Raw genomic sequence first — 24,998 nt, 5'->3', positions numbered from 1 at the left:
CAAAATCCATGAAATATATAAAAATAAAGCTCAACACTGTTTTGGCTATACAGAAGTGTCAGATATTATGTTATAGCCAGTGAGCGCAACTCATTATCTCAATGAGGTACAGCATGAGTGGTGTCTTCAGAGATGACAAAGTCCACGGCACTTTTAATGGAAAGGTCAAAATTTTCAGGTATGATGTTGATAACAGCAGCATGGACCAAAAGTGTCTGAAGGCTTCCTGTTACTCTAAATTACTGTAATATTACTCTAAACATTAAATAAGTACTTTATAGGCAAGAACATTTCATCAGTATAATAGCTCATTAAAGAACCATGTGTTCCCACCTTACAGAAGAAGACCTGTGTCACAGACACTCTGAGAAACTTCAATCAGATCAAGAAGGTAAGAAATGTTACATGAAGCACCTGAACTCAGAAGCTTGGGCTCAGCAACTGAAGCTTAAGCATCTAACAGTGAAGTAATACAGACAACATTACATGTCCTTTGACAGAGGGCTCCTAAAGAAAACTTGAAAGAAATCCAAGGTGAGCCTCTACCCTGCCCTCTGTGTTCTCTGCAGGGGGAGCAGCTCTCGGGCCCCCAGCCTTCATCCCTTGAAAATGGACACCTGTGCCAAATTAGTCTCTACACCCTCCCTGATCGGGAGAACCTCCCCCCTGTTGAGTGATCACTGTCCGCAGTGGTGGTGAAGGGCTGGAGACACTGACCCATGAGAGCCACAGCAGCTTGGCAGTCCCAGGTCCCCAGACCATCTCACATTCCTAGCCACAGCTTCCAAACCAGTGCCATTTCAAAGGACTTTGACAAAGCAGCCACGTTCCCTGGAGCTGGAGCTGCCATAGCAGGGGTGGCTGGCTCCAGGGCTGGAAGTGGGACTGTGTTTGGGAGCTTCATCACTGTTATGCCAGGAACCCTTCTCTGAAACAGTAGCTCTTCTACGCCACGGGCTTGGCCCTCTCAAAAGCCATGGGGCTCTTTTGGCTGATGGCGGTCTAGCTCATCTTCACGATGTGAAGGAGCTCTTTCCACCTCCCATAGTTCTTTCTCCTGTGTCTGCCCTATATGTCCCCTTTCCTGGAACTCCCCAGGCAGCCTGGGGAAAGTGGTGGGCTCAGGCTTTGACAGAAGGAAAACAAATAAATATTGTATTAATATGACAAAAAAAAAGTCGAAGGTGAACAATGTGGAATGGCATGAAAGGTCATTACAGACGTGAATACAGAAACACAACTCTTAGTAATTTACTACTTAAAACACTAACAGGATGGTTTAGAAAATTTCAAGGCCACAGATTATACTGATAATATAATTTCAACTGAAAAGAAAAGGTGATATGTAGTTTTTAAATCATGATGTCTTCTATCTAAACCACAGACTTGCACATGCATGCATGCTTATCTATAAAAAATTAACTGATATGAGAGGATTCATCTTTTGACAGATTTCTTGGACAATTTTATATCATCCTTTTATTCACATGTGTTTCAGTATCTTTCAGACGATAAAAATGTATCCTTTGAACTCAGCTGAGTTTGTCAACAGGATTCTATACTAGGGTACCAAAAGAAAACTGGTAAAAACATTAAAAAAAAAAATACTTAAACTCAATTCATAATAAAATTACCATATACAAAGATACAAATATAATTTTATCCATTTAGATTTACATAGCAAGGCATTAACAGAAGCCAAAGACTTTCTTTGCTTTTTTTCCATTAATAAAACAGTGATTTGAAATTAGAAGAGTCATTAGATTATGACCAAAAAAAATTATCACAACAGCAAAGTAAAAAAACTTCTTGGAGAATTAAAAATCATGGCAAAAAATAATATGGAAAAAAATATAGTTATTAAGCAAGACTATCTCAAGGAACATCATGATAGGAGGGAAATATTCAATATATTCCTTCTGAAATTACAGTGGCATGAAAGGAGCTGTCCAGGGTGCCTGTCTTTCACCACCGTACGATGCACAGGAGAAGAGGCCACTAGAAGTAACAGGAGGAAAAACCCAGGGCAGGAGACACAGAGTTTGTCAGAGCTGAAACAGGTAGTACTCACAAACCTAAGGACATGGAAAGATGAAAAGTGAAAGAATGGAAGAAGACAGTCCATCCTAAAGAGAGCAGGGGAGACTGTTATATCAGACAAAATAAACTGAAGGAAAAAAAAAGTGCAATGAGATAAATATTGTATAATGATAAAACTGTCAATTTACCAAAAAGCTGTAACAAGTAAAAATATATATACATCTAATATTAGATATCTCAGAAAAATGAAGCAAACATTGAACAGGCATCTACAGCTCACATGGCCCAACAAAAGCATAAAACACATGTATCTCAAGGACACAGAAAACATTCTCTATGAGAGACCACATGTTAGGCCAAAACTAACCATTTTAAGAGACTGATACCATAACAGTATCTTCCCTAACAACAACGAAATAAACACAAGAAAAAAAGAAAATTCCTCACATGTGGACATTAAACAATTCACTCTTACACCACAAATGGGTCTAAGAAAAAAAATCACATGGAAATTTTTAAACACATGGATGAAAATGAAAAGACATTACAAAATTTATAACACACAGAGAACACTGTACTAATAAAGTCTGAGCTGTAAAATGCTTACAGTAAAAAAAAGAAAAGATCTTAAATCTGAAACCTATTTTTAGACCTCTAGGAAGCAGAAAACAGAAAACAAACTAAACTCAAGTTTAGCAGAAGGAAACATGTAAATAAGAAAGATTAAACCAGAGATATAATAGAAAGTAGAAAAATATAAAAATCAACAAACCAAGAGTTGATATTTTGAAAAAACTGTATAGGAAAACCTCACCTTGACTAAAGAAAAGAGAAAAAAGATTTAAATAACTGAAAACAGATATGAAACAGGAGTGATCACAACTGAGGTCAAAAAGATAAGGAAGTACTATGACTGATAATACCTATAAATGACAGAATATAGGAGATACTGGCAAATTCTCAGAAACATACAAACTATTTTACTTATTAAGAAATAAAAAAATTGAGAAGTGTTGAAAGTGAACGTGATAGCCACTCAGTCGTGTCTGACTCTTTGTGACCTCACGGACTGTAGCCCACAAGGCTCCTCTGTCCACGGAATTTCTCCAGACAAGAATACTGGACTAGACAGCCATTCCTTTCTCCAGGGAATCTTCTGACCCAGGGATAGAACCTGGGTCTCCTGCATTGCAGGCAGATTCTTTATGATTTGAGTCACCAGGGAAGCCCATGATAACTAGAGAGATTTAAAAAGTAGTCAGAAACCTCTAAGAAAAATACAGGACCAAAATCTACCAAACATTTACAGAAGAATTACCACTAATACTGCTAATTCTATGGAGCAAGCACGGTTCTAATAGTTTGCTGACTTCCCAAAGACACAAGAAAGGAAAACTAGAAACCAATACCCCTGACGAATACTGATGCAAAATTAAAATACTTACAAACCAACTTTAACATATATTAAAAAGAACTGGGGAAACAGACACAGAGAACAGATGGAGGTGGGAGGGGAGGAGAGAGTGAGATGTATGGAGAGAGTAACATGGAAACTTACATTACCATATATAAAGTAGAGAGCCAATGCGAATTTGCTAACTGACTCAGGGACTCAAACAGGGGCTCTCTAACAACCTACATGGGTGGGATAGGGAGGAAGATGGGAGGGAGGGGACATATGTATACCTATGGTTGATTCATGTTGGAGTTTGGCAGAAAATAACTTCTGTAAAGCAATTATCCTTCAATTAAAATAATTTAAATAAATAAATAAAAAGATCTGACACCATGACCAAATGGATTTTATTCATATAAGGCAAGGAGAAGTCAACATACAAATATCAATTAATATGACACACTACTCTGACAGATTAAAGGAGGAAAAAAAAAACAGGATCAACTCTATGGGGAGACAGGATCTAAGTGGAGACGACAGGGCCAGAGGGAAGGCCCCGGGTGAGTGTGCATGTACAGGAGTCACACAGGACACTCCAGAGTCAGACACGATTAGCAAGTCCAGAGAAGGGCATTTCAGGAAGGATAGACTAAATATGACCTTACCTGAGAAAGAGCCATGCCTCACTCCTTTTCTTTCCTCTTCCTTAACTTCAGGGCTTCCTCAGGCAACACGAGTCTTCAGAGGTCTATCATGAAAATTGAAAACATGCTGCTTAATGCTAAGAGTCAACACATCCCCTTCCTGAGCCCCAACCACACACACACAGGGAAGCCCTCACCATGAGGAACAGACAGTCCCCTGTGGCCACTGTCTCAGGAGGGACTCAGGACAGTCAACTTCCGCAGAGAGACCAACATGGGACTTTCCCACACTTTCCCTTGGATCACACTCCCCTCCTGCTGAGGCCTCATGTACACAGCAGCAAGAGGTACCTCCGCTGACCAGGCAATCTCCTTCAGGTCACACAGCAGGTCCTGATCCACCCCCACTCAGAACAGAGCATCCCCTCCTCAGCCCAGATCTCAGCCCTCAGGACTGGGAGGACTCAAGAGTCCTGATGCTCCGTGAGGGATCCAGACTGGAATCAACTGGGCCATCTTAAACATTCTCAAGCTGTGGACCAACGCAAACTACCTGAAGGGGAATCTCTGGTCAGAGGGTACAAAACATGTGTTTCGGGAGCCGCGTTAGGCATTACTGACAAAATGGAGGCACGGCCCCAACCCCCTCTCCTTGTTCCATAGACACGGACCCGGGATGAAGGAGTGAGGTCTTATGATTCTGACTTGTTTTTTCCTTTGCTCGGTTGAGCTGACTGAAAAGAATGTTAAGGTGCTTATTGTCCTTGAGAGGAGAATGGGAAGGCACAAAGCCTTTAGCAGTTGTGCCCAGAGAATAATCCATAAAGTTAACCATTGACATTTGTTCAAGGATCTTTACAAGAGTGTTCAAGGATGAGCACGTAGGCCACAGCTTGAGGCCACGGGAAGGATTCTCATCTGAGACCTATTTGTGAGGGAAATGTTTATGGCAATGGAAGTTTGCCAAATTTAGTGTTTAGGAATAATTAAGAATATTTAGAAGCTAAAAATTTAAGGAATGTGGTAGTGCTAGCGTGTTTTACTATAGCTTATACAGATTAGGAATTTCAGAGATATTAATAGTGAGAAGCCTTTTTAGGAGATAGTGAACTTAGGATGCTAGGGGCAAACAGGATTTAGAAAGATAAGAAATAAACTGAGCAATGTGGTTTGCAGCGGAGACATAAGCATGAGTTACAATGTAATCACAAGTTAAAGTAAACAGGATTCTGAGAGAATCCCTGAAGCAGAAACTCTGTTTGAAGGGCCACAATGTTTTATCGAGACAATAAATCTGGGTGAGGGGAAACTGAAAATTCTAAACCTCTGACTTAGTGCTTTTGTCAAAGTATAAAAGAGAACCTGATGCTTGAAATAAACATGCAGCCCCATACCTTGAGTCAAAGGATGCATCATTCTACGCTGACACCGCTCATCTCTTCAGGCTGATTCCCTGGCTGCTGGAGCTGGACTCTGGCACATGTGTATGCAAAATACGTCATCAATGAAACGTGAAGCCTGGGACTGAGCACCATTCAGAGGAGAAAAGCAACCACCCCCCCCCTCCACCACCACTCTCTTTTCCTTTCCCAGACTTACTAAGGTGCAACTAACAGAAATGGTATAAATGTACTGTGTACAAAGTGATCATGTGATAGACTCATACACTGAATAATTATTATAGTCGAGGAAGTTACACTTCCACCTGTGACTACACTGTATTATTTCTCTCTGGGCAAATTTCAAGGATATAGAAACACTACCGGCAGCACGCAGTACCTCAGATCCCCAGAACTTACTTATTTTACAACGGAAAATCTCTACTTTTTCACTACCAGTGCCCCATTTCCCCCTCCACCAACCTCCTGGTAAAGCCTTATTACTTGATGGCTCTATGAGTATGACAGGTCTAGTTTCCACATAGGGTCTGTCCTCCTTTGTCAGGCTTATTTCACTTGGCATAATGTTCTCTAGGTTCATTCATTCTGGCATAAATGCAGGATCCTTGATTTTTATATTGACATACAGAGAAAAAATAGTTCATGAATATACAGTATACAATTAGTATTTCTATACCACACTTTTGGAACGTATTCTTTTGTCAAAAGACATCTGGGCTGTGTCTATGCCTTCGCTACTGCAAATCCAGTCACACTCATGGGAATGTGGACATATCCCTGAAAAACTGATTGCTTTTCCTTTGGATATCTGTCAGAAATGGGTTTGACAGACTGTAGGCCTGTTCTTTATTACTTTCTTAAGGAACTTCCATTTAATTTTCCAACACAGCAGTACCGTTTACATTACCACCAACAGTGCAGTTAAGATTCCGTGTTTTCTGTACTGTGCCTGTATGTGTGATTATATTGGGAGGGACAGGAGTGGATAACACAGAACCCAGCCTGGCAGCAAGACAGTTGCAGCTGCATCTTCTAGAGGACAAGCCTCCAGGCTGCAGATCACTGTGGCATCATTGCCCTCTGACTTTTTGGAGCCATCCTCCCCTACATCACGCGACTTTTATGACTTTTCTCAGGCTGGGCCCAGAGATCCCTACCGAGCAGGACCACCTTATAACAAGCATTCTGTGATCTTAACCTTAGTACTCCTATTTTCCCAGCAGGACACAAACAAACTTACAAACTTTCATGGTATCCAACAGAGTGTCCACAGAGCCCATAATGAGCCTCTAACCCTCTTACACAAACACAAAGCATTCCAAGCCCTGATAGCTCATGCATGAGGCAAAATACAAAAGAGGACACCAAGGATCCACAGACACAAGACACCATATTTTCATTTACAGTGAGTGATCCAGGTCAAACATCGAAATCTCCAAAGACTATGAAAAAGAGGGATAATTCCAATGATGCACATGGCCCACTGAGACCTCAGCATCTTCCAAGGAAATACTCCAGAGTCTCTTGGTATCTTCCCAAATGCACATGAACCTTTCTGCACTGGCAACCCCAAGTACACAATGATACCAAAGTTGATGCAAAAAATGACCTGAGATTTTCCCTGTTACGCTACGGTGCCTGCCTGCTAAAAGAGCCAACAAAAGCCAGGGAGTGAAGTGGATGCTGGGGACACCTGCTAGAACCAGCCCCTCAAGCCCAAGGCTCCCATCCTCTTGCACCCACAGGTGCATGTGGGCTCAGCCCAGGCCACCGTTCTAACAGTGGAAAAGACTTCTCTTGGCTGAATTCCACGTCCTTCACTGCTGCTCACGTGTGGTCACGAGTTGTCAAATCAAACCTGTGCAGGCACATGTCAGCCTCAGCACTGCTGTCCCGGGGAACACTAGCTCCAGCAGTAGAACCGCAAATCACTCCATGCGGGCTCTCCAACAAACCCCCTTCCAGGTGCTCCACCCTAAACGGAGACATTTTCTTCCAACAGATCCACACACCCCTTGTCCCTGCAACTACACTTGGGATGGGCGCACACCCCATTCACTGGGCTCATCTTGATGCCCCCAAGTACTGCCACAACCCTCCTGCAGACCCCACCAGGCTCCCTCTGCTCTCCCCATTTGTCTACCTCTCCTCCCTTATGACTGGACTAAGCAAGACTAAAGCGCACAGGGATTTCGTGACAAAGGGGATCACAAGACGAGTGCCCACGAGCTACTACCCAAAGGACACTGCATATGAGGTATGAAAATTAAGAGACTGGCCCTCCTGGGAAAGTCTGCCACCACCTGTGGACATTATGGAGTCGACGTACAAAGGCATTTGAGATCAGGAAGTCTCAAAGCAAGGGTCTCCAGGTCTCACTCTCTCCTGTTTTCTCCACCCACACCTACTTGGAAGATATTCTAGCTCTCGGCAGGGCACAGGGGGCAGCATCTTCTTCCTGCCCCATTAGGTTTTGGATTTCTGCTCATCCTCAGTGCACTGAAATCACAACACTGACACTGAGCACATGACTCCTAGACGGCAAAGCTGCTGTCCAGGATGGTGACTGGTCCCTAAATCAACAGAGCTTAGATCTGGGGGCTGCAGAGGATGAAACCCAGCAGACGAAACATGGGGACATCTTAGCCCACTGCTTGAGGACACAAGTTCTGCAGGGCTTTTCAGGACTTCCTATATTTCTTGGCTCATCTTTTGAGTAATTAAGTAGTCACATGGGGTAAAGATCAATTACAGCTGAAATGTCCAGAACATGGGAAACATCTTCATCACCTGCCCTGTTCTCTTGGTCTTCCCTGAGGATAATTCAGCCCAATCCATAGTCCTGTCATCTACAGACATTTCCAGTAACAGGTACTGCAGCCATGCTGGGAAGAGGAACACTATAAGCCCTAAAAGAGGGGAACCAGGAAGGACTCAAAATAACCCATGAAGAAAGGCATTAATTTCTACTGATGGTAACTGATACACAGGCAATAAACCTGGGTAACATGAGAGAGACTGTTAGGAGGGGATGGGGAGACCTCTCTGAGCCTAGACTTGAAGGGTGACAAAGGGCCTGAGGCACGGTGACCTGAAGGTGAGAAAAGGAACTACAATGTCAGACAGAAATGGTTTGGGTATTTGGAAACAGAGAAAAGGTAAATACGACCAGGATAGGCTGAACCATGAGCAAAGGGTCAGCTCCCAGGATGAGGCTGGAGACACTGACAGGGCCCTGAGCTTGACAGAGGACTGTGGAGAAACAGCGAGGAGTCAAGCTTTTGATCCAACAAATGAAAGCTAGAGGAGGTCTGAACATAAGGACGTAAAAAAAAAAAAAAATCTCCCTTCAGATTTAGCCTCATTCATAGAAGTCATCTAATTCTGAGCCTGTGATCCTGCCTCCATCCTAGTTTTCCTTTTCCTTTTTCATTCAGGGAGGACTGGGATCTATTTAAAATTCTCATTACCACCAGAAACTCCCTTCAAACGAGAACTGCAACACACAGACACACAGCCAATTTGGCTAATCATTTCAGGGGTCAGTGTTGCTCACGCTCAGAGATTCCGGTCTAGTCTCTCATCTGCATGTTACAAGTGGGCTCCCTCAGGCCCAGAGAGAAGCCATTTATGAGAAGGTCTGAGCTGAGTGAAGAGAACCGGGTATACCTGAATAATGAAATGGGAGGCTGAAGGGCAAGTGGGCCAAGTTTGTCCCTATTGCCCATCCCATTAAAGACCAGGAACATCTGTCATGTATCTGAGCAAAAGAAACTTTTCTTTCAAGATTGGGTCAAACTGATACCAAGCAGGTAATCCTTTATTATACGATTGCAGTAAAATATTTTAAAAATACAGAATTGCAAATATATATCCACTGGTACAAAAAACATTGTAAAGGGTCAGCTTGGAAATAGGATCTGAGCAATCTTTTTCATTATGAATAGAGAGGCTCTGTTGGAAGGTTCCAGGTCAATCCAGCCCATCCTTCCTCATTTGCACAGAAAAGTCACAAAGGGACCTGAGGGAAACATCTTCATATCACCGCACAGCTCACTTTTTTTTTTCACTGATCACAGAAAATGGAGAAAATAGACAATTAGACTAATCAGTTAAACTAGGTGGGTTTTTTTTTCTTTTTTTTAAAGGAAAGAATGAAGCATTTTGGTGGTTTTATCATGTTAAATGTTCTTTTATTTTCCCATTTTTCAAAGGAATGCCTTCATTTCACAAGATCTAATGTCATATCTCCGTCATTCTCTGGTAAAGAGCTGAGACCAGAAATATCAATTTGTGTGTGCACACATAACCACATACACACAATTCATGTCTTTGGTAAAACCACAGTTGAAAATATGTCTATTTTGTTACAAGATGTTGAGAGGGTAACAGGCAGGAAGGCCAGGGGTCTCCAAATGGAGGAAATAGGCTGCAGGTGTCAGACATTTTTATCTCTTTTAAGCGGCAGGAGGAAACAAACTGGGTCTCCAAAGGGGGGAAATAGGCTGCAAGTGTCAGACATTTTTTCTCTCTCTTAAGCAGCAGGAGGAAACAAACTAGTGATATTTTTTTTTTCTTCTCTATATAAATCTAAAAGGAGGTTTCTCTTAAAATACTGTGTTGTCATGACACCTGGGGTCAGATTTGCAAGACAATCAGGACTGAAGGTGCCCGGGGGTCCCCACACAAGCTCCTGTCCTAATTACACCTGAGGAACCCCGGGTATTAATAACTGTGGGGGGCCAAGCCATCGATTTCCTTTCAGATACTGGGCAACTTCCTCCATGCTTACTGAAGCCCCTGGCCCACTTCCTTCCGGATCCGCTTCTGTAATGGGACTGTCTGGATGAGCCAAAGGGGATTATTTCAGTTATTCTTTATGTTGTAACTGAGATTCTGGGCTATTTTCACACGAGTTTCTGATTGTGCCAGAGTCTCCCTCACCCCTTTTGGGGAGGAATATACTGAACAAGGTCCATGCCTCTGTTTTCATAAATATGGAGCCCTCCTTTTCTCTCCCTTTAGTTGAACAAAATGTAAATCCTAGAGTATGGGCTGATGGAAAATCTGTGGGTTGAGCACAAAATGCTATTCCTGTAGTTGTTAAGCTCAAAGACCCACTTATTTCCACATAAGAAGCAGTATCCATTGAAACCTGAGGTTAAGGGTTAAAACACATCATCAAAAATTTAAAGGAGCAGGAACTATTAGTTCCCTGTAACAGTCCGTGCAACACTCCTATTTTGGGTATAAAGAAATCAAATGGTAAATGGAGACTAGTTCAAGATTTACAAATAATAAATGAGGCTGTAGTTCCTTTATACCTCATGGTGCCTAATCCTTATACTCTATTGTCTGAAATTCCTGAACGAGCCAAATACTTCTCAGTAATTGATTTGAAAGATGCTTTCTATTCTGTGCCTTTGGCGGAGGAAAGTCAATTTCTACTTGCCTTTGAAGACCCTATGCAGCCAGCTTCTCAGTTAACCTGGACAGTTTTACCCCCGAGATTTTGTGACAGTCCTCACTTATTTGGACAAAGTTTGTCACAGGATCTCCAAAACTTTAATAGCTCCGAAGCGGTGGTATTACAATATGTAGATGATATTTGGCTCTGTGCTGAGACAGAGGAAGCTTGTTCAGGAGCCTCAGAAGATTTCTTTAACTTTCTGGCAGGCTGCGGTTATAAGGTGTCAAGAGAAAAGGCTCAGCTTTGTCAACAATCTGCTAGATATCTGGGCCTAATCATATCAGAAGGGACTAGGGCCATAGGCCCTGAGAAAATTAAACCCATACCAAATCATCCCCTGCCCAGGACTTTAAGACAATTGAGAAGATTTCTGGGAATCACAGGCTAGTGTCATATTTGGATTCCAGGTTATGGAGAACTTGCCAGGCCTTTATATAAACACACAGCTGAAACTCAGCAGGCCCAAACAGACGAACTACTTTGGTCTCCAGGTACTCAAAAGGCTTTTAAGGTCCTTCAGATTGCCCTCCTGCAAGCTTCTGCTTTGAGGTTGCCCACAGGGTCAGGATTTAATTTGTTTGTCACTGAAAGAAAAGGTGTGGCCTTGGGAATTTTGACACAAGCCTGAGGGCCTCACCAGCAACCTATTGCTCATCTAAGCAGAACGTTAGATGTAATTTCACCTGGGTGGCCCCACTGCCTAAGAGTAATTGGGGCAGCGGCTTTATTAGCACCTGAAGCTTTAAAAATAATTAATCGACGAAATCTTACTGTCCTGATTTCTCATGATGTGAATGGAATCTTAAATTCTAAGGTTAATATTTGGATGACAGACAGTAGGCTTCTTAAAATCCGTCATTGTTGTTAGAAGGACCAGTAACTTAGCTTAAAGTCTGTGGACATTTAAATCCTGCCACTTTCCTTCCTGAGAAGGAAAATGAAACACCTGATCACAATTGTTCCCAATTCCTAACTTTAAACTATGCAGCTTGGGAGGATCTAATGGATACCCCATTAGACAATCCTGACATGGAAGTATTTACAGATGGCAGTTCTTTTGTTTGGGATGGAAAGCATAAAGCAGGTTACACCATGGTGACTGCTGAACAGGTTTCAGAAACAAAATCTCTCCCCCAGGGAACCAGTGCTCAGTTAGTGGAGATTGTGGCTCTGACCCGACCTCTAGAGTTAAGCAAAGGGCAGCAAGGAAATATCTACATGGATTCTCAGTATGCTTATTTGACTATACATGCTCATGCTGCAATAAGGAAAGAAAGACAATTTAAAACAGCAACAGGGGAACCTATGAAGCATTTCAGAGAGATTGAGAGACTTTTAACTGCTATATATTGTGTAGCTGTTTTGCATTGCAAAGGGCACAGCAGGGATGGGAGTAAAGCAGCAAGGTAATCAGCTGGCTGAGTCTCAAGCCAGAAAAGCTGGCACTTTATGAAACCCCTTCACTGTAGACGCCTTTGATCTGGACAGATCCTGTGGAACAGGAAAGACCACAATATACTGAGGAAGAATTAGAAAGATACGAGAAAAGACAAGCAAAGATTACAGATAAAGGATGGTTAAAGTCTGAGGATAGATAATTAATAATTCCTGAAAATGCTCAATGGAAAATTCTTAAGGGTTTACACCAGAGTTTTCATTTGGGTGCAGAGAGTACTTACCAGATGGCTTCTCGTTTGTTTGAAGGTAAAAATCAAAGGTGTGAGGTCCATCAGAAACATAACCGAAAGACTGAGAAGCTAGCAATATCTGGATTACAACGAAGTGGAAAGTATCCTGGAGAGGGCTGGGAAATTGATTTTACTCCTATGCCAAAAGCTAACTGATATTGTTGCTTACAAGTTTGGGTAGATACTTTTACTGGATGGATTGAGGTGTTTCCCTGTCATAGTAAGCAGGCTAAGGAGGTTATAAAGATTTTAATCCATGAAATTATCCCCAGGTTTGGGCTGCCACGGAGCCTTCAGAGTGACAATGGCTCTGCATTTAAAGCTGCTGTAACTCAGGGTGTATCTGAAGCTCTAGAAATAAAATATCACTTACACTGTTCCTGAAGACCCTAATCTTTAGGAAAGGTTGAAAAATCCTATGACATTATCAAAAGACACCTGTGCAAATTAACTCAAGAGATGCAGGACAACTGGATTAAAGTCCTACCCATAGCTTTAATGAGGGCCTGAACTGCCCCCCAAAAGGAGGGACTGTCCCCCTTTGAATGTAGTTATGGAAGGCCTTTCTTATGCACAGACATCATTATAGACCCTGAAGCCTTGGAATTAACTAGTTATGTAACTCAGCTCTCAGCTTTGCAACAGGCATTAACAGAACTCAGGGAGATGACTCCTGACCCAGCCTCTGAGTCAAACAAGCCTCTATTTGAGCCAGGAACTGAGGTCCTCATAAAAACATTGGGATCTGGGGGCCCATCCCTCGAGCCCCTCTGGGAAGGCCCTTACCAGGTAATTCTTTCTTCTTTCACAGCTGTCAAAGTGCCAGGAATTGATTCGTGGATACATCACACTTGAGTTAAGAGGTGGCACCCTGACCAAAACTAAGGGACTTCATTTTATGTCTTTATTTTCTATGCTCTGACTTCATACTTTTCAGATGGGCTTGATAATCTATGTGAGCCTACTTCTGCTGACTCCAAAAATTCTGAGTGCGCCGTTTGATCCTCAAGACAATGCCTTCCTGTCCTGGGCTCACTCCTACGCTGCATTCCACAATTGCTCTAACTGCTGGGTCTGCGGAGCGCCCCCGTCTTCATCACGAAAGGCTTTTGTGGTGCACATCTCCACTTCAAGGAAATGACTTTCTCCAAGTCTGCAAATACCTTCGACAGCAATCATATGTGAGGCCTCTTCTTCATCTGATGACATCTACCAACCCTAAAATGGACTGGTGCACCACTTTGTACTTTAACTATGGACATAACGTGACTTTTAATTTTGATTATACATTGTCTCGGTTTAATGAGTATTTCGCTACACATAAGGCAAATAGATCTGGATCTAATGGTTTTTTACCTGACGTTTATCAAATATGGGATGAGGTTATATGGCTAACTCCTGAAAAAAGGACATTTAGTATCTACTGCCCCTATATGCTGGGAACAAACAGAGCCATCCCCAAAAGTCAGCCAACAACATAATTACAATGATTGGAAAAAATTGGGATTTTTGCTTCAGGATGTATGGAACGTAATCATTCCCGTCTTTTCCAACCCCAATTCAGGTTCTCCCTTTGTCTGGCCAGGCACTAATTGGGACTGGATATCTCAGTCAGCTGGCTTGCTCCAAACGGGACCTATTGGATATGTGGCTCTTACCTATGGGCATGGCTTCCCCTTGGTTGGATAGGGAGATGCACCCTGGGTCTAGCCTTTACTCACGCCTTTATATTTTCAGAGTTTCCAGAAAAGCTTGCTAATTTACCCCACCTTAAAACTCGGTGGGCAATGTCTATATTTCACTGGTATGATTATTTGGCTGCAGTCTTTGTTCCCTCTTTGGGAACTACAGATGTTATGCTACGAGTGGATGCTTTGACTAATTTTACTCAACAGGCATTACAAGATTCTCAAAAAGCTATTGCAGCTCTTAATGCTGAACAAGCACAAATTAGAAAGGTGGTTTTACAAAACAGACTGGCTTTACATATTCTGACAGCTGTGCAAGCCGGAACTTGTGCCATTATTCATACCCAATGCTGGACATATAAACCTGATATGAGCACTAATGTTATTCATTTTACTAAACACATGAACAAGATGATTGGGGCTATGGATATTCCTGAAGCCTCAATTGCCTCATTTTGGGAGACGTTAACTAGTGCCCCATAGTGGAAAACTATCTTACAATAATTCTGATTGTTTTGTTTTCCCTGTTTGCTCCCTGCATCTGTAACTGTGTAACTGGATTTGTTTCTAGTTGCATGAAAGCTTTTAAGTTACAAATGGCTGTGTTAGCGGAAGCTCACTGATTGAAACCGCCCACCCTGGCCAGGCACCACAGTAACTATTTGCATGAATTGTTTTATGACAGGAGATCCTGATAAGGAATAGGGAACTAATGAGCCACCACCAACCTGAAGAGTTCCAGAAAGGTTGAAAGGAAACATGGAGTGTCTGTCCACGTCCCAGAATCCCTGTCGCTAGCATCCATCTTGGCTGAGCAATGCGTGCGCCACCAGGAAAGACTAGAATGATTGGCCAAAGACCACCCAGAAACTAATCTCATCACCATAAACCCCAAGACTGCGACCCACGCAGCAGAGCAGTTCTCCTAGGTTCTCTTACCTTACTCTCTCCGCCCAGGTGCCCTTTCCCAATAAAATATCTTGCTTTGTCAGCAGATGTGTCTCCTCAGACAACTCATTTCCGAGTGTTAGACACGAGCTCAGTTTCGGACCCTGGAAGGGGTCCCCCTTCCTGCAATAGTTGCTCAAACTCCTGCTACTGCTGCAGCTGCTTCCAACTACTATTTGGGGGCCAAGAAAATTAGAGATACCAAGGGAACATTTCATGCAAAGATGGGCTCAATAAAGGACAGAAATGGTATGGACCTAACAGAAGCAGAAGATATTAAGAAGAGGTGGCAAGAATACACAGAAGAACTGTACAAAAAAGATCATGACCCAGATAATCATGCTGATGTGATCACTAATCTAGAGCCAGACATCTTGGAATGTGAAGTCAAGTGGGCCTTAGAAAGCATCACTATGAACAAAGCTAGTGGAGCTGATGGAATTCCAGTGGATCTGTTTCAAATCCTGAAAGATGATGCTGTGAAAGTGCTGCACTCAATATGCCAGCAAATTTGGAAAACTCAGCAGTAGCCACAGGACTGGAAAAGGTCAGGTTTCATTCCAATTCCAAAGAAAGGCAATGCAAAGAATGCTCAAACTACCACACAATTGCACTAATCTCACACACTAGTAAAGTAATGCTCAAAATTCTCCAAGCCAGGCTTCAGCAATACATGAACCGTGAACTCCCTGATGTTCAAGCTGGTTTTAGAAAAGGCAGAGGAACAAGAGATCAAATTGCCAACATCTGCTGGATTATGGAAAAAGCAAGAGAGTTCCAGAAAAGCATCTATTTCTGCTTTATTGACTGTGCCAAAGCCATTGTGTGGATCACAGTAAACTGTGGAAAATTCTTCAAGAGACGGGAATACCAGACCACCTGACCTGCCTCTTGAGAAACCTGTATGCAGGTCAGGAAGCAGCAGTTAGAACTGGACATGGAATAACAGACTGGTTCCAAATAGGAAAAGGAGTACGTCAACACTGTATATTGTCACCCTGCTTATTTAACTTATATGCAGAGTACATCATGAGAAATGCTGGACTGGAAGAAACACAAGCTGGAATCAAGATTGCCGGGAGAAATATCAATATCCTCAGATATGCAGATGACACCACCCTTATGCCAGAAAGTGAAGAGGAGATAAAAAGCCTCTTGATGAAAGTGAAATGGAGAGTGAAAAATTTGGCTTAAAGCTCAACATTGAGAAAACGAAGATCATGGCATCTGGTCCCATCAATTGATGGGAAATGGATGGGGAAACAGAAGAAACAGTGTCAGACTTTATCTTTTTGGGCTCCAAAATCACTGCAGATGGTGACTGCAGCAATGAAAATAAAAGATGCTTACTCCTTGGAAGAAAAGTTATGACTAACCTAGATAGTATATTCAAAAGCAGAGACAGTTTTTGCCAACTAAGGTCTGTCTAGTCAAGGCTTTGGTTTTTCCTGTGGTCATGTATGGATGTGACAGTTGGACTGTGAAGAAGGCTGAGTGCTGAAGAATTGATGCTTTTGAACTGTGGTGTTGGAGAAGACTCTTGAGAGGCCCTTGGACTGCAAGGAGATCCAACCAGTCCATTCTGAAGGAGATCAACCCTGGGATTTCTTTGGAAGGAATGATGCTAAAGCTGAAGCTCCAGTACTTTGGCCACCTCATGTGAAGAGTTGACTCACTGGAAAAGACTCTGATGCTGGAAGGGATTGTGGGCACGAGGAGAAGGGGATGACAGAGGATGAGATGGCTGGATGGCATCACGGATTCGATGGACGTGAGTCTGAGTGAACTCTGGGAGTTGGTGATGGACAGGGAGGCCTGGTGTGCTGCGATTCATGGGGTTGCAAAGAGTCGGACACGACTGAGCGACTGAACTGAAATGAACTGAACTGAACTGAACTGGATCAGACATCTACAGTATGAGGGTTAGGAGAATATGTTGCCTGACCAATTTAAGGACAACACCCCTTGTCAGCTTGGAAGCAGTTATAGAACGAGAACGATGCCCCTTTTCCCTAGGCAACATAATTCTTCTAAAAGAAAAGGGGGGAATGAGAGGGTAGCAGGCAGGAAGGCCAGGGGTCTCCAAATGGAGCAAATAGGTTGTAAGTGTCAGACATTTTTAAATCTCTTAAGCAGCAGGAGGAAACAAATTAGCGATACTTTTTTCCTTCTGTATACAAATTTAAACGGAGGTTTCTCTTAAAATACTTGTTGCCATAATGACACCTGGTTTCATCTGAAGTTAACTATTCTCAAACCTTGAGTTAACCAATCCATTTTTCTTATGGAAATGTTTGTCCTAAGCTATGTGAATGGACTATGCACTTACCCCAGATTCTGTCTTCAAGTCGGTTCCGCCTAATGGCTGAGAACCTACTTCACAAACCAGTATGTTATACTCAGATACTGTTCCCCTAATTTATGTAAACAAAACTATTTGTATGGTAATCTGCCCTTCTACAAGATTCAAGTTAATCATTTTATGGCCTGGGATGAATCATCTGCTGCCAAGATTATCCCAAAATGCATCTTATGGATGAGGGGCCTGGTGCCATTCTGAGTTTTAAAACCTTCCTTTTCTTCATTAACAGACTGCTCGTGAGTATAATCGCACCCCACTCCAGTACTCTTGCCTGGAAAATCCCATGGATGGTGGAGCCTGGTAGGCTGCAGTCCATGGGGTGTCTAAGAGTCGGACACAAGTGAGCAACTTCACTTTCACTTTCATGTATTGGAGAAGGAAATGGCACCTCAGTCCAGTACTTTTGCCTGGAAAATCCCATGGATGGTGGAGCCTGTTAGGCTGCAGGGGGGTCGCTGCAGAGTCTAAGAGTCAGACACGACTGAGCAACTTCACTCTCACTTTTCATTTTCATGCACTGGAGAAAGAAATAGCAACCCACTCCAGTATTCTTGCCTGGAGAATCCCAGGGACAGAGGAGCCTGTTGGGCTGGCGTCTACGGGGTCGCACAGAGTCAGACACGACTGACACGACTTAGCAGCAGAAGCAGCCCCCCATTCTGAACCCTCTTCCACCTCCCTCCTCACAAGATCTCTCTGGGTTGTTCCAGAGCACTGGCTTTGGGTGCCCTAATTTGTCCATTGAGCTTGCACTGATCATTCCATTTTACATATGGTAATTTACATGTTTCAGTGCTATTCTCTTAAATCATCCCACCCTCACCTTCTCCCACTGAGTCCAAAAGTCTGTTCTTTACATCTCTGTCTCCCTTCGTTGCCCTGCATGTAGGATCACTGGTACCATCTTCCTACATTCCATATACATGCATTAATATACAGCATTTGTCTTTCTCTTTCTGACTTATTTCATTCTGTATAATAGACTCTAGGCACATCTACCTCATTATAACTGATAAGCGAGGTGACATTTTTGCTAAGTATGGCACAAAGTAGTCTAAGATGATTTACTACTTACCAAAGAAAGTTTCAAATGTATGAGATGAAGGGAAGAAAGCACTCAGGCAAGGAATGAATCTGAAAAAAATTTGAAAAAAAACCCCTGAGAATTATTTTTAATCTAAAAATCTGGTGTCAAAGTTTAAAAAATTGTGGAGAATAACCATATTTAGAAAAGGATGATAAGAGTAGAATACTGGAAACTAAAAAAGCTTATTTCTGAAGTTAAAAATCAGTACAGAAACTGAATGAATTAAGACCTATTCCAAGCTACAAAAAGCACCATACATAAAGAAAGGAGAAAATGTGAATCCGTTAAAAAAAAAAAAAAAGTGTTCCTTTAAAAATGCTACCCAATAATGATACAGCGGATAAGAATCTGCCTGACAATGCAGGGGACATGGGCTCTATCCCTGGTTCAGGAAGATCCCACAAGTACAAGCAACTAAGCCCGTGCACAAATACTGAGCCTGTGCTTTAGAACTTGGGAGCCACAACTCCTGAGCCCACAGCACAGCCCAGCCAAAAAAATTCATTAAACGAAAAAAAAAAAAAAAAAAAAACCTACCACAGAGTGACACTCTATAGAGTCAGTCATTTCTTGCCCCAGGTCTTTTCGTCCCTGACCTCTATCTTATGATAGGACAAGGGAAGGGGGTCACTCACAACTCAGTGAATCAAGCCACTGCCCCAGGCTCAACAGGGTTTGCAAATGAAAGTCATCTTCTGCCACAACTAATAAAAAAAGACACAAGCCTTTTAGACAGGAGTTTTGAAATTCTCATCCTCCTCTGTATAACTAAAAAAATCATCTGTATCCAAATAACTGGCCACACCTGGATTGAGCTTACCCCTCTGTTCACCTAGCTCCCTATTTCATCTGGGTCTGGTGTCTCTTTTTCTCCCCCTCTGCTCTCCTGCTGCTCCTGTCCTATTTCCTCCCTCACACGCGTCCTGTCCCAGGCTGCTGCAATTCGTTCCCCCTCGAAATGCTCTCTCTCTCCAACCTTCCTGAGTCTTTCAAAAATCCATACCTATGTCTGCCTCTTTCTTCCCCCATTTCCGCTCCCTCTCTGCGCCCCAGATTACTCCCCTTCTTGCTGTGACTCTCCCTTCCTCCCCACTCTCTGGCAGGCCACGTGGCTATGCTTCATTCCAGCTCTTTCTTCCTCTGCTCCTTACCTTTCTCTGCCAACACCATGGTGAAGGTGCAGGTGAAGTCACTTAGTCGTGTCCGACTCTTTGCGACCCGTGGACTGTAGCCCACCAAGTTCCTCTGTCAATGGGATTCTCCAGGCAAGAATACTGGAGTGGGTTGCCATTTCATAAAACCGGCCACTTCAGATTTAGACTTGTACCTTTGTGGCAGGACTCCAACCGGGTGAAAACACAACTTGGGACTCTAACCCAAGAGGCCTGACTCAAACTCGGCCAAAACCCAGTTAGGGACTCTCCACATCAGACGTCCTCATCGCCCTTCGCCTCCCCGCTCCCATCACTGAGACAGGGCAGTTCTCCCTATGCTGTTTTCCAGTCCCTGGAGATCTGGCTTTCTAATTTATTAATACTTCTCTATTTTACTCACTTGGCTATTTTCAAGGCTTAACCTCTTTGACTTGACTATCCCTTTGCAAATCCCTCAGCCAGTCTCAGTTTTCCCATTGGTTCTCCCTGATGCTTTTCCCCTCGGTTTCAGTTATTTCTCTCCGTCCTTCTGACTCTGCTTCTCCTGATCCTCCTGCCTCCTGAATTTACTGAGTGGCCGACAGAACGAGACGCCCCCGGACCGGAAGATCACCTTTTCCCCCGAGTTGAACTGGGCATGCAACAGCACTGACTGTCACATGGCTGGCCCAAGTCACCTACCCTATGCGGGGTGAGGGGACGGGCTGACAGGAAAGGGGGCTGCTGCGAGGCAGAAGGACCGGCCTCAGGAGACACGAGGACGGAGGGGCTGGGAGGGAAGGGGCTCAGGAGCGGGGCGGCCTCTCCGGAATCCCAGGACCGGGGAGAGGGCGCGCGGTCTATCTGGACTCTGCCTCCAGCGATCGAGAAGGCGACGCAGCGGGCGCGACTCCAACTCGCGAGAGAGGGCTTTACTTGGCGAGGCCAGAGGTAAACAAGGGTTTTAAGCAGGAAAACGTCGCCAGAAGCGGTGTCTAGGCGCACCGAGGGCCGAAACCGCCTCAGCAACACTTAAAACCCAAACGAAAAGACAACTGGGCCGCAACGGCAGCGGCAGCGTTTATTCGGGCCGAGCACCAGGTGCCAGGGTTTTCGGGTCGCTGGCAGTTCCCACATCGTGAGGAAGAGTGAGCGGGGACGGAGGTGGGGACTGGAGGGGTGGCGAGCTCTGCAAACTTACTCTAGAAGGAAGCGTAGGCGCCGCTCGGGAACCTCGGCTCCACGCTCTCCAACTTCCGGCTCCGTGTGAAAGGGCTTTTGGTTTTAGAGCCCAGGCTTCCGACGAGGGGCGGGGCGAGCACTCGCGGTGCGCAGAGTACGTGGGAGGGGCGGGGCGCGGAGGGGGCGGGGCCTGTTACCTGACAGCATTAAGTTAAGGTCTGTAACACTGCTCAAGAAAAAGCTTCAAGTTACGTCGGAAGCCAAGATACTTCCTCTTAAGTCTAAACGAATTTATTCTTATAAAAAGATGTTTTTCACAGCATGTTGTGCTCAGATCTTGCTAGTGAGGCTGAAGCAATTCAGGGATCGGGGAACTTCGGCAGTTTTAAGAAACAAGAATGGGACTAGTCTCTATATTACAAATACAAAACTCTGCCTGGGTAGAAATGGGCTATTCCCTACTCACACCCTACAAAACAGCAAACTTCCCATACTGCTGAGTTCAACAAACTCAGGGTCACTACCTGAGTGTCTGAGATGGAGGACTTAAGGGATGTGATCATTTGGGTCACTAACCACAGCCTTTTAAGAGCACGACACTTTAAATGATTATAAACTGCATTATTGTTTCTTTTATCCAACGTGTTTTAATTATTTCCCCCTTCTAAACCCAACTCTTTAAACAGTGACATAAAGGGGTTGTATAAGCAACTCTTACAATGACAAATATCATTGTGTAAGTTTAAGCTACAGAGAAAAAATTAACTGATACGTATACTGTGAAACGATTATCACAATAAGTTTGCCTAGCATCCATAATTTTGTATAGATAACCTAAAAATGATTCTCGACAGTGGATTCACCAATGATTTATCAGATACAACACCAAATGCTCACACCAACAAAATAAAAAGAGGTAAACTGCACACATCCTAATTATCAAATATTGTGCAGTAATCCATCCTCAGCAGTGAAAAAACAATGTACACTATAATACCAAAAAATTGCCAAGCATATATTCAATAATAGTTTAACATCAAGAATACATAAAAAACTCTAAAAAGTACTGATCACCAATTCCACCACAGGGGTGGAGGAGCTCTCTTAACCAACCATCTCACATATTGCAAATAAAGTACAAAGAGTAACATAAAATAGAACCTTAATGACAAAAATAAAAGACAATCATTTATAATGCATACAAATATAAAAAAAGGAAAGTAGCTATGCCTTGAAAAAACACAAATGATGGTTCATCACCTAAGTTATCACTCTGCTACATAAGCTCTGTCATTAAGCTGCTACAAAATTAAATGTGGAGGCAAAATGATCAATAGCACCCAGGTGACAAGCAAGCAGCATCAGCAACAGTTTAGTCAACAGCCTCACAAATATGAGGGTGTGAACCTGGACAGTACGCTTGTCAGGAGAAGTTCCTACACCTCTTGGTGAGGCTCAAAGGGCATGGTGATAGTACACGTGAACAACACTATCACAGTGCCCTTCATATGGGCTTCAGTGACATCACTCAAAGCCAGAAAAAGATGTACAGGTCAAGGTCTTCAGATACTTTCTCATATCACAGAACACGCTGACCACTATACTAAGTAGCTTCAAGTGGTAATTCTGTATGCAGCAGGAAAATATTACAACCAATAAGGGAAAGGATTCTCCTTTAAAAATTTTCTCTTACCCAGTAAACACACACCACAGAGAGTCCATGAGGAGCTGCCCCTTAAACACAGGTGGGTTACCACAGCAAAGAAACTGGACATGACTTCAGACCCTAGAGCCACATACTTCAAAATCCAATTTAAAAAGATAAATTATACAAACTAAGGAGAAAGCAAAGTCAGGAAGAGTCTACACTCCCAGACTAGATAGACCAGCACAGTGCTCGCTTCGGCAGCACATATACTAAAATTGGAACAATACAGCAAAGATTAGCATGGCCCCTGTGCAAGGATGACATGCAAATTCATGAAGCGTTCCATATTTTTTAAACGATGCTCAACATTACTCATTATCAGAGAAATGCAAATCAAAACCACAATGAGGTACCATTTCACACCAATCAGAATGGCTGTGATCCAAAAGTCTACAAGCAATACATGCTGGAGAGGGTGTGGAGAAAAGGGAACCCTCTTACACTGTTGGTGGGAATGCAAACTAGTACAGCCACTATGGAGAACAGTGTGGAGATTCCTTAAAAAACTGGAAATTGAACTGCCTTATGATCCAGCAATCCCACTGCTGGGCATAGACACCAAGGAAACCAGAACTGAAAGAGACCCGTGTACCCCAATGTTCATCGCAGCACTGTTTATAATAGCCATGACATGGAAGCAACCTAGATGTCCATCAGCAGATGAATGGATAAGAAAGCTGTGGAACATATACACAATGGAGTATGACTCAGCCATTAAAAAGAATACATTTGCATCAGTTCTAATGAGGTGGATGGAACTGGAGATTATACAGAGTGAAGTAAGCCAGAAAGAAAAACACCAATACAGTATGCTAACACATATATATAGAATTTAGAATCATGATAATGATAACCCTGTATGCGAGACAGCAAAAGAGTCAGATGTATAGAACAGACTTTTGGACTCTTCAGAAGAGGGAGAAGGTGGGATGATTTGGGAGAATGGCATTGAAACATGTATACTATCATGTAAGAAACGAATCACCAGTCTAGGTTTGATACAGGATACAGGATGCTTGGGGCTAGTGCACTGGGATGACCCAGAGAGATGATATGGGGAGGGAGGTGGGAGAGGGGTTGAGGATTGGGAACTCATGTACACCTGCCGGGGGCCAGCGTGAGGAACTCCGCCCATGGCAAAGGTCATGAGGAAAGAAGCTTGGCATAGGCAAAGGCGTGATCAAGCCTCAGGAAACACCCTGTTCCCAAGCATCTACCCTCCAAACCAGAGTACTTTACGGCGGGCTCTCCCCCATAACCACTTCTCTCGGAGAAGGAGTTAACTTGCAGCGATTTGTACCTGGGACTAGGACCCACACAAGTATCTGAGGACGTCTGATAGGGCAGGGGGTACCATACATGGTTTTGTAAAATGCTTCATAGATCTCATGGGAAATATGGGTTGAACACCATTAAAGGTGGCAAACCCAGCCCACCTCCTATTTTCTTTTCCAGCCTTACTGAGATAGAACTAGTCAAATGGATATGTGTATACTTATCATGTATGATGTGACCATTTCACAGAGGTATATACTGTGAAATATTTATCACAATCCAGTCATCAACACATCCATCAACTCCCAGGTTCCATGTTTTGTATGGTGAGAACACTCAAGATTTACTCTGCTGGCAAATTTAAAGTATGTAGTACACAGAAGAATTTACTAAGGTTAGGATGCTGCACACAGCTCCCCAGAACTTACTCATTTTCCAACTCAAAGTTCATACATTAACATCTTCCCATCTATAGATTCCTTTGGGTAGAATAATCATTTTCACTATATTGATTCTTCCAATCCACGGACATGGTATATTGCTCCATCTATTCGTGTCATCTTTCTTTCACTAGTCTTTTATAGTTTTGTACATGTAAGTCTTTTTGTTTCTTTAGGTGAATTCATTCATAAGCACTTTATTCCTTTCATTGCAATGGTGAATGGGATTGTTTCCTTAGTTTCTCTTTTTTGATTCTTAGTATATAGGAATGCAAGAGATTTATGAGTATTAATTTTATATCCTGAAACTTTACTATATTCATTGATTAGCTCTAGTAATTTTCTGGCGCTATCTTTAGGGTTTTCTAGGTAGAGGATCATGTCATCTGGAAACGGTAAGAATTTTACTTCTTTTCCAATCTGCATTCCTTTTTTTTTTTTTTTTCTTCTCTCACTGCTAGGACTTCCAAAACTATGTTGAATAGTTGTGGTGAGAGTGGGCACCCTTGTCTTCTTCCTGATTTCAGAGAAAATAGC

At 43.0% G+C, this 24,998-nt stretch overlaps 1 protein-coding gene, 1 non-coding gene and 1 pseudogene across 7 annotated transcripts in view; 2 read left to right on the top strand and 1 right to left on the bottom strand.

The window, feature by feature from the left end:
• Nucleotides 1-24,998, bottom strand: part of LOC138419166 (zinc finger protein 347-like) — a 74,823-nt gene that overhangs the window by 14,707 nt on the left and 35,118 nt on the right. For 2 of the 6 annotated variants that reach the window (XM_069551547.1, XM_069551546.1), the window contains exons 2-4: nt 18,712-18,770; nt 5,475-5,553; nt 4,102-4,184 (exon numbers count right to left, since the gene is read on the bottom strand). In XM_069551547.1, coding sequence (XP_069407648.1) covers nt 4,102-4,116 — 15 coding nt within the window. In that variant the 5' untranslated portion in view covers nt 4,117-4,184; nt 5,475-5,553; nt 18,712-18,770. Of the gene's footprint in view, nt 1-4,101; nt 4,185-5,474; nt 5,554-18,711; nt 18,771-19,358; nt 19,428-21,057; nt 21,146-24,998 lie in introns of those variants that run through there. The other 4 variants (XM_069551545.1, XM_069551544.1, XM_069551549.1 and 1 more) reach the window with 4 other exon arrangements.
• Nucleotides 610-1,006, top strand: LOC138418516 (ATP synthase F(0) complex subunit C2, mitochondrial pseudogene; annotated as a pseudogene).
• LOC138419880 (U6 spliceosomal RNA) lies at nt 22,932-23,038 on the top strand. The gene has a single exon (XR_011249131.1). It is a non-coding gene; the product is annotated as a U6 spliceosomal RNA (small nuclear RNA).

Source organism: Ovis canadensis, chromosome 14, assembly GCF_042477335.2.
Source record: "Ovis canadensis isolate MfBH-ARS-UI-01 breed Bighorn chromosome 14, ARS-UI_OviCan_v2, whole genome shotgun sequence".
NCBI classification, from domain to species: domain Eukaryota; kingdom Metazoa; phylum Chordata; class Mammalia; order Artiodactyla; family Bovidae; genus Ovis; species Ovis canadensis.
This window is presented reverse-complemented; position numbering and strand designations above follow the sequence as displayed.